General features: G+C 36.2%; 1 protein-coding gene across 15 annotated transcripts in view; it reads left to right on the top strand.

The window, feature by feature from the left end:
- mtd (TLD domain-containing protein mustard) overlaps window positions 1-14,708 on the top strand; it is a 136,234-nt gene that overhangs the window by 33,608 nt on the left and 87,918 nt on the right. For 8 of the 15 annotated variants that reach the window (XM_028309900.1, XM_028309899.1, XM_028309895.1 and 5 more), the window contains exon 2: window positions 9,477-10,197. The exons of the other annotated variants lie outside the window; for them this stretch is intronic. In XM_028309900.1, the coding sequence (XP_028165701.1) occupies window positions 9,641-10,197 (557 nt within the window). In that variant the 5' untranslated portion in view covers window positions 9,477-9,640. The remainder of the gene's footprint in view (window positions 1-9,476; window positions 10,198-14,708) is intronic. 15 annotated transcript variants of the gene reach the window in all.

Below are 14,708 nucleotides of genomic sequence, written 5' to 3'. Positions count from 1 at the left end.
AATCCAGTTCATTTTATTTTGGATTTTCTCAATTGTGCTGTTGTTGTAGAATCGGCCTCATTGCTATAGTTTTGATGAATGTAGTCGTAAAATGTTACATTTACTTGCATCGCACGATTAGCGGCACACTAACAGGGCTATGGAGATATGTTTATGGAATCGGAAACCGCATTCCACTTTGTTTTGCCAACGCCGGCGAGCGGGGCCCGCGTTGAGCAAGTCCCAATGCACTTTGAAATTGGACGCGCCCTACATTTTTCTAGCAATGGCTGTAACTTGAGCACGGCTAGCGTCGCAAGCGCAACGATACGCGCAGCAGGGCTGCTCACATAGCCGAGAAAAATTTCTTACATCTATATACAGTGTGAGTCACGTTAAAGTGTACATATGAAAATAGATAAAACTAAACCTATTTTTATCGACAAAAAAGAGGTCAAAAAATTTTTGAGATTTTTTTTTAATTTTTTATCGAATTTTTTTTCTTCTAATTACCTATTGTAATGAAAACGTAATAACTTTTAAACTAAGCGGTATATCCTGATAAAATAAAAACAGTAATAATGCTAAATAACAGGCGATACTAATAAAATACATACAATACACAAAAAATGCCAACAAATAATAAAAAATGATACTTTTTGAAAAAAATCTGCTTAAAAATTCGTGTTTTTTTGGTTATTTGATAAATTTCTCCAAAAAATGCCCCTATAACCGGTGGTTTTTATTACTTTGTATTATTCTCTATCGTATTACCTTCGTAAAACCAAAAATCGCATGTCCCTATCCCTATCACAACGTTTGCAATGATTGTTTGAACTAAGCCTCTCCGGGCGCGCCATTCAACGCTTCGTTAACAACGAAAATGAAAATGGCTCTAGATTTGTAATTTTGATAAAGACAAGTTAGATTTCAAATAAAAACAAAAGATTTCGAAGTAAAATAAGCATTTTAGTTAAAATTAAAATTGTCTCTACCTGTAGCGGAGAATAATGTTGTGGCAGGCCTTTGTTCAAACGATCATAGCAAATGTTGTGATAGGGATAGAGACATGCGATTTTTGGTTTTACAAAGATAATACGATAGAGAATAATACAAAGTAATAAAAACCACCTGTTATAAGGGCATTTTTTTGAGAAATTTATCAAATAACCAAAAAAGTACGAATTTTTAAGCAGATTTTTTTCAAAAAGTCTCATTTTTTATTATTTGTTAGCATTTTCTGGGTATTTTATGTATTTTTTCAGTATCGCCTGTTATTTAGCATTATGACTGTTTTTATTTTATCAGGATATACGGCTTACTTTAAAAGTTATTACGTTTTATTTACAATAAGTAATTGGAAGAAAAAAAATTCTATAAAAAAATAAAAAAAAATCTCAAAAAAAAAATTGACTTCTTTTTTGTCGATAAAAATAGGTCTAGTTTTATCTATTTTCATATGTACACTTTAACGTGACTCACACTGTATATAAAAGAAAGTCGTGTTAGTTACTTCGCTTATAACTCAAGAACGGCTGAACCGATTTAGCTGAAAATTGTCAGGGAGGTAGTTTAGAGCCAGGAGAAGGACATAGGATACTTTTTATCCCGTTCGAAATTAAAAAAACGTCTGCTTATTTATTGCCATTAAGGCGGAACAAAGTTCGCCGGGTCAGCTAGTACTCAATAAAATTGCTCTGCCACTAATGTTGTAGAAACCTCGTGAACTGCTGAAAAAGTAGCCTATGAAATTCAGCATCAATGAAGCTTTTGATCACTCAAGACAGAAGAACACTAGTAACTGTCCAATTATCTTCCCTTTATAGTTTTTTTTTTCATTTAGTTAATGACAGTCACTTATTTACGAAATTGTATCCAAGTTTTAGCGCTTTTCGACGCATTGTGTGAAAAATACTGGAAACAGGTGTAGGGCTTCTATTCGTCGGTAATTTTGGTGTATTATTTGAAACAACAAGAGGTTTAAAATCAAATACTTCTCCAAATGAAAGGCAACGGTTTAATTTTGGAACAACGTTATCTTTGTCAAATGCAACCAGAATGAAACTGGTGGCGCAAATCGCATGATATATTTCACTCATAAGTTCAGTGTAATAAGGTCGATAAAATCTCGAGCAGACGCAAAGTTATTATGACTGTCTATTTGCGTCTGGCACAGATTTGGGAATATTCCCAAATAACCACACACTACATTTCGAGAATTCGTGAATAAATGCCTTGCCGCAGTGACGTCCGAGATGACTGATATGGTTGTCTGTCTGCAGTTGGTTTGCAAAAGTAAATATTAAAACTCGCGGTTAATTTATTTCGGTCTAATCAAGCAATTAAATTCAAATAGATCAAGTGCCAAATTGGATGAGATTAAGTCGTTAACTAACACATAAATGGATGATTACCCAACAAATGCTCTACAAGCTAAATCTGCGCACGTTATGCACACATGTGATCAAATCAAATCATACATTTCTTACATAGCGGAACAGTTTCAATACTAACTCGTTAATGATGTCAACAGACCGGTCATAAACTGATCTATTTAAAATTCATAACATCTATGTGAATTGATTAGGTACCTTATGAAAATCATACTGGCGTTATTCTAATTTCATGGTTTATGAGATTCCAAATTCCAAAAGATTCTCAGGAAGTTCTCAAAGTTTTTACATTCATATACGAGTACATAAGCTAGGTACTTTTTGTCGTGAGAAAATTATGTATTTCATTATTGTAATGAAGAAAATATCTCAAGCAGAGCGGGCGGAGATGCTCTTTTTGAACAGAATCCTTCCACATCCTTAACTTGTATGATTTTTATCAATTAACAGTTGATTTATATTCGGTAGATTGCTAAATTTAGTAGGGGAGACTGGGGCTGGTCCTAACAAATTTTGATTTGAGCGTAATATTTTCTAAACTGCTTTAGCAAGAAACATGGTTTTTTGGTACGTGATTTCAAATTTAATGAACTTTACGTAAAGTACAACAAAATGTATATAATAATTACCATATCTGAGAAAAATCGAGTTTTGCCAAACAAGTCACTTGTTAGATCTTACCCCCGGTTTGGGGTTGGTTTTAACATCGCTGGGGAAAGTTTTAACAGCGGGGGTAAGAAATGATTTATAGTTGGGAATGGGATTTTGGCTAAGATAAACAACAAAATAATAATCAATGTTTATTAGAAACACTAATAAAATTAAATGCGGTTCCTTACCGTTCATAAAATAAACAGAAAACTTAAAATTTATTAGACTGACTCACTCAATCAGCATTACTCAAATCAAAGAACAAAAAATAATTTTTGATCATCAAAATTAAATGATCATTGAAATTCGGCTCCTTACCGTTTAAACATGTGTAATAAACTTAAAACTTACTAAATCTATCTTTATCAAATAAAATAACAAAAAAAATACTCCTCTAATAAATCAACATACAACTTTGGTTATAAAAGTCAGTCTTACTCAATGTTCGAGGCAAATATTAACGCGTTAGAACCTACCCCGTGCATTTTGTTAAAACCAACCCCACGACCTCATTTTGCACAAAATTATTGTTTTTCTTTTACCGGTTATATTTTCGATTAAAACTTTGAAATTAATGAAAAATACAATAAATTCTGATTTATGCAATACCAAAGCCAATTTTCTACGATACATATTTAAAGAGTAATGCAAAAAATTAAACACGTAAAAAAGTTCATTTTCCTGTGAAATTGGAGACGTCTGACGCAACCTGCTCCCGTGACGCTTGACCGGCAACTGACAGGTCGAGACACGTTCGCGCTTATTCGTAGGCACAAAGTGCGTTGGAATTAGCGTGGTAAGTCGAATAGGTTCTATGTAATTACGCTGTTAGTATTTACCCCTGTTAAAACCAGCCCCAGTCTCCCCTATTAGAATTTTCTTTTATTAGGCACCAACAAGTCGTCAGCAGTCGTGACTCGCGACATGTTGTTTTGGTGATCGTATGTGTTTGATATCACTATTCGTCTTAAGTACGTAATGTGACGTTGAAAAATAACAATTAATCTTCATTGTTTGTAATTGGTTTTGATGATTCAAGCGGATTGTTCAGTGATATAAATAGCACGTAAATTTTCTCTCGAATAGAATTGATTTCAATTCAAGAAGCTCGTTCATGACTTACATGCAAACAATCTAAATGTTGAGAGTTCGTAAAAGAAGACCATAATATTTCCTAATATGGGTTAATATTTCTAAGTTATCTTAGAACCCCTCCGTAATGCAGCGATTAGAGCTCTAATCGCTGCATTACGGATTCGCTTATAGAAATCCTAGGGGAAGGCCTTTGTCCAACAGTGGACGTCATTTGGCTGACTGAAATGAACGAACGAACTTTCTTCACTCGCAGGCACTGGGTCGATCGATACACAGGTACCGTAAATACACTCTGTATCTGTTCCCAGCTTGTCCAGGAGTTACAGGGTATTGCAGGCTTGTATCATCAGCCAAAAAGAAATTTTATTCCTTGCCACGGAGGGCACTTTATACCGTTGGTTCCGATTGAGTCTTGTCAGTCGCCTAAGGGCCAGTTGTTTTATCACTACGATAGCACAAGAATTCGTGATCATGATTGTAGAATCATATCTGGAACGTCCCCCGTTTGTATCCTTATTACTCACCTCAAATACGGTACTCCCGTTATTTTCAATAAGGTTAAGTAGGTAATTCGTCATGTTTCAGTTTTGTCATCATTTCAACGTCATGAAAACGGTTATTCGGTGACATATTTTTTATGAGAGTAATATACGTTTTTCTGCTTTTGCTCTTTCCGTTGTTGTATTGTTTATTTGTGGAGAACAATAATTATACTCATCAACATACATTTTAATAGTTCCTTGTTCTTCTTTGTTTCATGAGATTGAATTATTTATTTTATTAACGTCTTTGTGCGGCCGAGTATTGATCTTTGGCGGGTGATTAGTATTCTGTGTGCGGTGGGTAGTGCCAGTGCTACTCCTTATTAAATATGCGTTGTTTGTGATGCACAGCAACACAACATAGGAAGGCAGAGAAGACACGTGCGAGTATACTAGTTTCTACTTACGCAGTCACGTGGATTCAATTCAAGCATTGAAGTTGTCTTTTGTTTTGATGTAGTTCCATTTCTTTTTATAAGTATAAGCTGTCAAAGAATATACTAAATTGAACCAGTTTGCGTGTAGTAGAGAGCGTCTACACTTCATGGCTTTGTTGTGACAGCCTCGCCAATCCTTCCATCATTATGTCTATCTATTGTGACTCCATATTATTGTACGTATTCTCCGCTCGCTCTCGATAATGTATTCCCTCTTATAATGTAAACAAATGTGCCGAAGATCGCGTGTCGTGACACCAGAACAAGCTCATTAAAATACTAATTAATACATACTTGAATATAACAATTTATTTAAGAATTTCCCAGGAATTTCAAATGGAATATTCACAATTGCCAATTCAAGAAAAATAAAAATACAATTTGAAAATAATTTATTATGCTATGATTATTGGGTTTGTAATACATAAATCAGAATAAATTTCAAATAACATCCGTCTCAGGTATAATTTATATTTTATGTAAATAGCGAAAACGGAGTAAGACATGACATGACACATTTTCGTCCTCGTGTTAGCTAAACTATTTTCTATTTTTTTCTGCCGAAGATCACAAAGTGTTGATTGTGGAATCGTGCTCAAGAAATTCACACGGTTAGTGCCTCTGACTAAATAAACGCAATAAAAGCAATCGCGATGGAATCAAACTTGTCTTGATGTGTTTTTGATGCGCAACATTGCGACTCGGAAGTTTCTTGAAGTTGCTCTTATCAGGCTATTAAATCTCGCCTCCATGTTTTTGTACCTTAAACGATGAAATCAGACATTTATCGGGACTAAATCAGTAATAAAAGTATGATTTCGTTATAAATATTTCCGCGTTTAAATTGCTATTTGATTGATCAATCATACTGAAAGAATTGTTTAAATTGCTAAAATGTGACTTAATTTCATGCTATAGAAGTAAATTTTTATCAACCTTCATTGGCGATGACACGTTCTTAATTGTTATTTCCTCAATGTGATACGAATTTTGATGACATAGTCCTTTTAAATAGCTTGTATGTTAAAACTAATTGTTACTCATTATGCGCCAATTAAATCTTGAGTGCCGTGCAGCTGAAGGTTCCAGAATAATGTTTGAATATGATTTTGTTTTCTCTCAGAACGTGCGATAACAGCAAAGGCGCTAGCACTGTAAAGGTGCTAACACATTTACGAGCGTTAGTGCGTGCTCTATCATATTTCAGGTTATTACCATAAAACCGCGTAATGATTTAGAAGCTACATGTTTTCCATGTGTATAGCTGTGACTTTGTATCCAAGGTCTTATTAGTTCCACCCTAAAAGTTGGTGGTTATTTGTTTGCTTATATCTACGCATTGTTATCACTCTTTACTGTGATTAGGTGGCGCTTTACTTTGTGTGTTTTACTTTAATTTAAACCGGTCGAGTGACGCTGTCTCAGTATGTCGTCTCAATTTGCTATGAATTTATTCTACGAGTATGACGTTCAATTACATTATTCTAATTCTATACATACTTTTCAACGTCATAAGATAAGGAGACATGTAAAGAGCCCCTTTTTGCTGATGCTAATAGGTCATTTTGGTCAAAATTAATTTAAATTTTATAGGTATATACTTGTCTCCTCTTACGTTTTCTGGTTAGCCATTAATTTTAATTATAAAACATGTAAATCTTTTGTTTCATAAAAAGATATTTAGTTAAACTATCCTGGATGCAGTTCATGCAGCCCATTAGGTGGCCACGCTCGATTTGGCTAAAAATCAGATAAAATCATAAGAATCGTTCAATTAACTAATTTAGCTTTTATATCTTTCCACATGGCTGTAAGCAAGTTACAAAAAAGGTTTCATGTTTAACTTTGTAAATCGTTAATCAAAGAAATAACATTTTCAAGCGTGAGTTGGTACTTCAAACGGAATGTAAACGTCGTGAAACATCAAAAGGCTTTTCGAATTGCGATGTTCCGTTTGAGAAGTCGAAAAGACGTTTTGATAGTTCGATGTGCTTTTATCTTTTTGCCGGATAGGTTTTATGCGTCGGCGGGTCGCGATACGTCATGTTTATCGTTGTTTCGAGCGGGGAGGATTGATGGTTGCCGATAAATCCGAGTGTCGTATGTGGAGTGGTTCGGGGAGAGTTAGTGCGGTTGTTATCAGCACCGGGTCGCGGTGTAATTAGACACTGGCGGGGGTCGCGGTGTCAGCTCGGAGGCCAGAGGTTAATCTTCTCGGTGACATTGGGCGGACGTTTCTCGTGGCTTGATTGACATTTGTGGGTTAACTTTCTCATTAATTATACACATTTTGATACGCGAAGAGCATTTTCATTTACTTCATTAAAACTCATTTAAATGCTGCTGGAAAGGTAAATAGAACTTAATTGTTATTGTAGTTTCGATACATATCATATCTAAAGTTTAATTAAACGGATGTACACAAATCATAATAATTAAGCCCGCGTATGTTTTGCTTCCATCTAACAATCCCTGAACAAATAGTATTGTTACTAACGTTAGATAGTATCGATTGTTCATTAGTAACGGAATGTAAGAGTTGTAAGATTTGTTGTAGAGCAAGCCATAATATGGATTAATAATACAGCTCTAGATTATCTCAGTTAATTGTGGGTTGAATATAAGAAAAATTGCGTAGGCAATTTTAAATTCTCATAATTGTTATAAAATTGCTGTCTAAATTTGTAACGTTGTTCCATATGTTGCGTACAATTTACGCCGGTTAATGTAATTACGATATAATTTTAATGTTGGTAATTACAGCTAGTGTGGGTTGTTAATGATTTTGCACCGTCATTCTTCGCGCGTACCTAACGCATATTTCGTTACAGTTGCTTGACCCAGATATAAATTGCAAAATGTAGCTTTCCGCAGAGGTTGATCGGATTACACCGTATTTGTATGCATTAAGTTTTAGGTATTGTCAGTTTGTTGTGCACTAGCATTCTAACTCGAAGTTATTTGTAAAGTGAATGAGTGTCAATTAATGAACACAATTACGCGACGACCTTGATGTATTGAGTCTAACGACGCGGCTGATTATTTTGATGACCACGCCAAGCTGAAGGAAGTGCGGAATAGTGTCAACAAAGTACTCATGGCAGTAACGTTGGTGTTTTACGAGCGATATTAAAATGGAGTGGATGTGCACGCTTCCGCTGAATCCGTATCTTGGGTCAGATCCAAGTACATGAGCATTAGCCATTGAAAAGGTCGCGCCATCGTGGCGATAATGAAACCGACCGCGGTAAGAAACGGCTAGGCTATTTATGCAAGACGGTGGCAACTTTCTCCGCATTGGCGCGGTGCGCGTGAGTCGATCGCAGACTGCAGTTACGAAAGCTGCAGCAGCCACCTGCTTATATGGCATAGCGCCGGAGCCGCCACTATAAATATTCGCAGCGATCTGATGGGAAAAGTATTGTTTCCTGTGAATATTTATAGATGGCTTGTTTGTCCTTAACAAGATGATATCAATTTATTTCTACCCGGCCGACCGGATTGAAGTTAGTTATGCCAGTTTTCTTTTAATTTTATCGGCGATGCATGAAAATGATTATAATTATCTTGTCTTATTGATTTATTTGATAATGCTTTTCCTGCCAACCCGTATCTTATTAGATGTCTACATAATAATAGTTCATCCCCAATCGGCAATTTAAAGAAACTAGTTTATGTCCAATAGGTTGACATTGTAATGTGGTTCAGTGTCTACAATTCTGCATACAATGTACAATTCTCGGTCACGGAACCATGACACATAGCTGCAGTAACTGCAGTTTTTGGCAGTCAGGCCAAAGTGCTTTCAAGGTACTCGTAAATGTCATGCCATCCTAATTAATAATCTATAATATAAAAATGAATCGCAAAATGTGTTGGTAAGCGCATAACTCAACAACGCCTGGACCAATTTTACCAATTCTTTTTTTTAAATGTTTGTTGAAGTCCAAGGATGGTTTTTACAGCGAGAAAAGTTTGAATAATTTCCGGGTAAACCCTAAAAAACTCGAAACTTCACCCCTAAGGGTAAAACGGGGTCCACGCGTACGAAGTCGCGGGCGGCCGCTAGTAGGCTATAAAACTTTATGTATAATTCGAATGCTAAAGGAACTATAAAATTAAGTCTCGCAAAACATAATTAAACATCTGCGTTTTCTCATCTGTTTACTTTTATCTTTTTGATGTGCCTCGGGCTTTTTAATTCAGAGCTCGCGTCTGTATGTTCGCTCTTGGAAAAAGAACGCTGGAAAACAGAAAATATTTCTCTTTTATTTATGCAGCAGGAAAACAAACCGTATAGTTATATCGACGAACCCGTAATACCACACTAGAATTAACATCGAATTCCGTTTTGAAAGAACCATTTGTTATCCACACAGGCATTCAGCAGTGAACGAAACTTCAGAACAATATAAGTACTCGGACAGTATTTTTAGTGTTCTCGAAGCTTTCAACATGACTGTCGAAAATGTTGGAGCCGTGAAATGTGATTCAGGTTCCGCAGTGTGAAGTGTTAACTGTTAAGTGCGAGTGAAATCGAACAATGAGTGGAAGCGAGCCAACGTTGACGGAGTCGCCGGTGCCGCTGGCGCTGGCGCGGCTCCAGGGGCGCCCGGGCCGCGTGCCGCGCGGGCTGCGCATGCACCGGCCCAGCCTGCCGCTCGCCAGCCTGCAGGAGGCCGTCGACGAGACCCCGCGCCGCTACAGCGAGGAGCCCGCCTTCCCCGATACCGATGACGACGAGGCCTTCACTGACCTCGTCGAAGTCGATGAACTACCGCGATCCACTTCGAATGGCCGCAGAGCCTCTGACGCTACTTTTGCTGAACGATATAGAAAACTGACCGATTTTGATGAGCCCCCGCCGGAGATGCCCCGTCGGGCCTCCTTGGCCGTGCCAGGAGGAGCCGAGGGCTACGGGCCGAGCGACAAGGGGCGGAGGCGCTCGTGGGCAGCCCGCCTGCAACTCGAGCGCAAGAAGAGGCGAAAATCTGGAGGGAACGACACCGACGAGGAAAGCGACACACCGACGACATACGTCCGCCAAAAGCGTCCCTCCTGGTGGAACGTGTTCGTCCCTGACAATATGCTTAAAAACAGGTATAGAAAAAACAGTATTTACAATACGTGACATCATTCCTAAACGTGGATAAATGCGATAATCTGCATTCATTAATTGTTTGACTGACGTGTCAGTACCTAGTTGATAGTGAAGCTTATTAAGGCGATTAGTGTCCTCAATCCGCGCTAAATGGGCATTTTGTAAAGCCTACTCCTCTTTTACTGCTGGACAGAAATAGTTGAAAAAAATGTATGTTATACAACAGTTCAAGGACTACATTTGTGACGTTTGAATTTTCGCTACGTGTCTTTGTTTTGGATTAAAAAAATAAATACGGGACATCGATTTTTTACTTAAATTCCCTACTCCTCCAAAACGGCTATGTTAATTTAAAAGATTTTTGCACGAATAGATTGGGAATTCTTTAATCTTTAAATGACACGTTGCGTTTTTCAATCGAACATTACTTTCATTCATAAATTTTACTTTTGATAAATTCCGAACGTTTTGCNAATAAGATAAAGTGGTATTGAATTGTTCTATAGAGCTTATTAAAAATTTGGATACTCATTACAAAATTAGCCATTTTCGGAGTCGGTGTCGGTGTCCTACCTTTTGGTGATTAGAAGATGAGGCACATGACGTCAAGGCATGCTTAAAAATGTGGCGATTTGTGTCGTCACGCGGAATTTCATCGCATCATATCTTAGTAATTACTTGTTTAATTGACAAATAAAAATATCCTGTGTCCAATATTTTTTGATAATGTAAAATTGACGGACCAAAAGTCTTTTTTAAAGAAACTAGCCTATTCCTATGGCCACATTCCAGCTCCATCATCAGACCCTGCAGTTTACCTTAGAGAATTGAAGACTCAGTGAAGGTCAAAGGCCCAAGGTCATTGAGGACGCTAATCGCCAGGACACGTCGCGTAGTCGCTGGCTTTTTAGATTAAAGTAAATGAAGGTAATCAATGCAATGTGAGAATAATGCAGGTCATACGACATTCTCGAAGTATGGGATTAGAATGGAAAAGTGTTACACTGCACCATGATACCCGATTTCCTTGACCTAATGCTCTAAGTCCGATTGTTGATGTTTGTGGACTGGGTGTGCTATATTCAGGGTTATTTTGAGTAATGCTACACGTGTGCCACAATTTTTCTAATTTTTATTTTGTAATGACCTTATCAACGTTCAAATGCGCCAAATTCATGCCAAGACATCCTATTTGTATTAATTACTTACATTTCGATTGACAAGGTAATCATTAACAGCTCTAAAAATAATTATTTAATTAGTAAATGTGTAGGTGTTTAGTTTATTTGAAATAAATGCTAAGCCTAAATGTTATGTAAGTGGTGAAAAATTCCACTCCGTAGCATAACAATGTGTTTGATTAGGTTTTCGTGATTATTCATGAGACAAATTTATGATTTTTTTCATCCTTATAAATCAGCGGTAGCGTTATCTTACAGATTTACGTACTTACATGCTTAACCGTTATCTTAGCTATGGTATTGTTGTTCTCGGCGTAATTACAAACAAATATTAATATAATTTATAACGATTATTTGCAGATAATTACAATTCAAACGATGTAAAACCTTGCTTGATACGTTTAACAGTTTTTAGCAAACAAACACTTTTTGCGTCATAACTGATGTAACATGTGTATTGCTGCTGTTCGCTAAAATCTAATATTATTTACCTCAATAAATCAACAAATATTAGACAACCGATATTTATTGTATATGTACTAATAAATAAAATAAATAACCCGAATGGGATCTAGCTCCGTGCCAGCCTGTGGCCAGGTGGTCCTTATCTACAATGAAAATCTATCATCTAAGTTATGAATTAAAGTACTTTATACTTAGATATCATAGTGATTAATTATATTGGTTGACCTGACTAATATTTTAAATGACTTTTAAAGTTAGAGAGTAATTTTTACATGAATTGAAGTAATCAATGTACCTCGTTTCCAAAAATATGTCACATACATTAGATTTGTGTTGTCCAATAAATTTCACATTGTGCTTTTGTTTAGTCTAGGAAAAAACTATGCAATCATCACAACTACAACTTGGCCAGTCCAATGTAAACAATACAATTACAGCCAAATTGGCCACCCTATGATATTATTGTCTTCGTTATATCGTAGCAGTAGTATTAGTGGCGAAATTGTCTTCTGTTTTGTCCTGGGGCTTGTCGATAACATTAATTCGAAAACTTCAAAGGATTCTAGTGTCGGTATTAAACCGCAAGCGCCTCATATTCGAGCCGGGTGTACATAATACTCACGGATACACACATAATAATCTCCGCTGATCCATATTAATCTTAATTCTCGACACCGAATTTGATAACGAGGTTGCGTTTGCGTTTGTATATTACGATAGATGTGTTTACATATTTCATTTTGCGGTAAATCTCGATAGTTATCTATGCACAATGTTTATTCACGATTTCTTTGGGTCATAACAAGTAATACGTGTAAATCCTATTTGTGATGTGCGAAACTTTTCACCTTGACACATGTGTATGTGTCTACTCCGCTGCGAACACGTACGAATTTCGTACGACAGTAACGCTTGTAACACCCGCCTGGCTGATTCCCGATTCAATTTGGATAAAGGTCTCGGGAGATCCAATCCTTATAACAGTAAAATACCATTTCTGACATAAATACCCACATGTCAGTATAATATCTCATTCCTATTCTAACGTATAACGTTCGTCTTGGAAATAATATTTAAGGTTAAGCTCCAGTGTGAGCTAATATGGCAAGTTTTAATAGCGACGATTATTATAAATGGTCGTGAACAAGTTGGGTGTATATTTATTAGCCTCCAAATTCTACCCACTGATATTATTTCCGCAAACATGATTATAATGTCTACACAGGCCAATGCAGTTTTGACGATAATATGTAATAAAGTGGGCGTGACACCACGTGCTATTAATTAATTTGTTAGTCATGCGGAAAATAGTTAAGTTTGATTTGAATCGCGACGTTGTGTGGAGCCACAACAGCGCGGCGCAGTTTCGTCATCCGCCGCTTGGCCTCCACCTGCAGTTTCCGCAATCGTACATTCACCTTTTATTTTCTGTGCAATGCAATAGATCAATCTGCTCTTATGCAGTTTGTTTGCATATTATCGTCGGCATCGACGCAGAATCTCTTGCTTGATAAGATTTATTTGTTTGTTTGTTGCACAAACGTCCTGTATAGAAAATTTTAAAAACAATGTGCTTAAATGATAAATCTTTGAAAATTTTCCGTATTCAAAAGGTGATAAAGTCATCTAAGTATACATATTTAATTGATAATATCGCTACCTACTTGATCCTGAGCAGATATGAACAAAATGTTCGGTAAACAAATCCTAAGCGGTCTTGATTATAAATTCAGAATACAAAGAGCAGTTTCTTAAAAATAAATGCCTATAGGGAATTTATTAACAAAGAACCGTCTTTAAGAAATCAAGGTATTACCAACAACGTCTCCATTAGTTTGTCAGCGTTAAAAATTCTTTCAACTTCTTGAGATAATGGGTTTGACAGTAAATAAATGTACTATAAATTCGCGGTATACGACTTTTGACGGAGCAACATTTTAAAAATAAACGGATAATATTTTTGCCACATTTTATGTATGCGGAGAGCACGAAATCCACACTCAGCAGTTATAAAAAATGGTTTATAAACTTTGTTACTAAATTAAACTTTAATATTCTGTTTTTAAAACATAACTAGTTTTAAGAGTTACTAAATGAGTCGTACGTGCTTTGAGGACCATTGCAAAAATCGTAAACCAGACGTTTTGAGGCTAATGCATTTGAGATAATTCGTTTCTGTTGAAGAATTATTATTTCCAAGGATAATATTTAAACTGGGAATACTGAACTCAATTTTCGTAAAACATTTTCAATATTTTTTGAGATTTATTCGAAAAATTTTATTTGAATAGAAAAAAACATACACTAATCGATCGAATTAAATGAGCTGTAAAGTGGCAACCATATAAAATAATTTCATTAATTTCTGATTTAATTATCACGATAGCTGAAATAATTTATAACTGGAGCATAATACTCGTATTCCTCATTAATAAAGCTTTTCCTGCATCTGCATAATATGGCCGCACAATCTTATCAAGACTTACTACTATATTTTTACTGTCCGAGAAGCTTTTTCTTATTTCGCCCGACTATAACGATATCATATACACCTATAATATATCAATGTTCCGCTCGCATGTTATTAAACATGCAGTCACCATTAAACGGTCCAGAGTTAATGTCGGAGATGTGCCAAACGACCCACACTGTCTATAATTTGAGACGTTTGCATTCCGCATTAAAATCAATCGGTTTCATTATCTCATTTATATTAAAACCGCACCATAAATAAGTATGATTTATGGTAATGTCGAATGATTCCACGGAAATGTCTCAAAAGTTCAAAACTTATTGTATTTTGCTGGAGTATTTTGTGGACTAGACCTTGGTTGTGATGATTTATTTATCAAAGTTGGCTATAA

Source organism: Ostrinia furnacalis, unplaced genomic scaffold (genome assembly GCF_004193835.3).
Source record: "Ostrinia furnacalis isolate ACB-3 unplaced genomic scaffold, ASM419383v2 OfSCF2841, whole genome shotgun sequence".
Classification (NCBI taxonomy): Eukaryota; Metazoa; Arthropoda; class Insecta; order Lepidoptera; family Crambidae; genus Ostrinia; species Ostrinia furnacalis.
The sequence above is the reverse complement of the archived record's forward strand: the minus strand, read 5'-3'. Positions and strand labels throughout refer to the sequence as shown.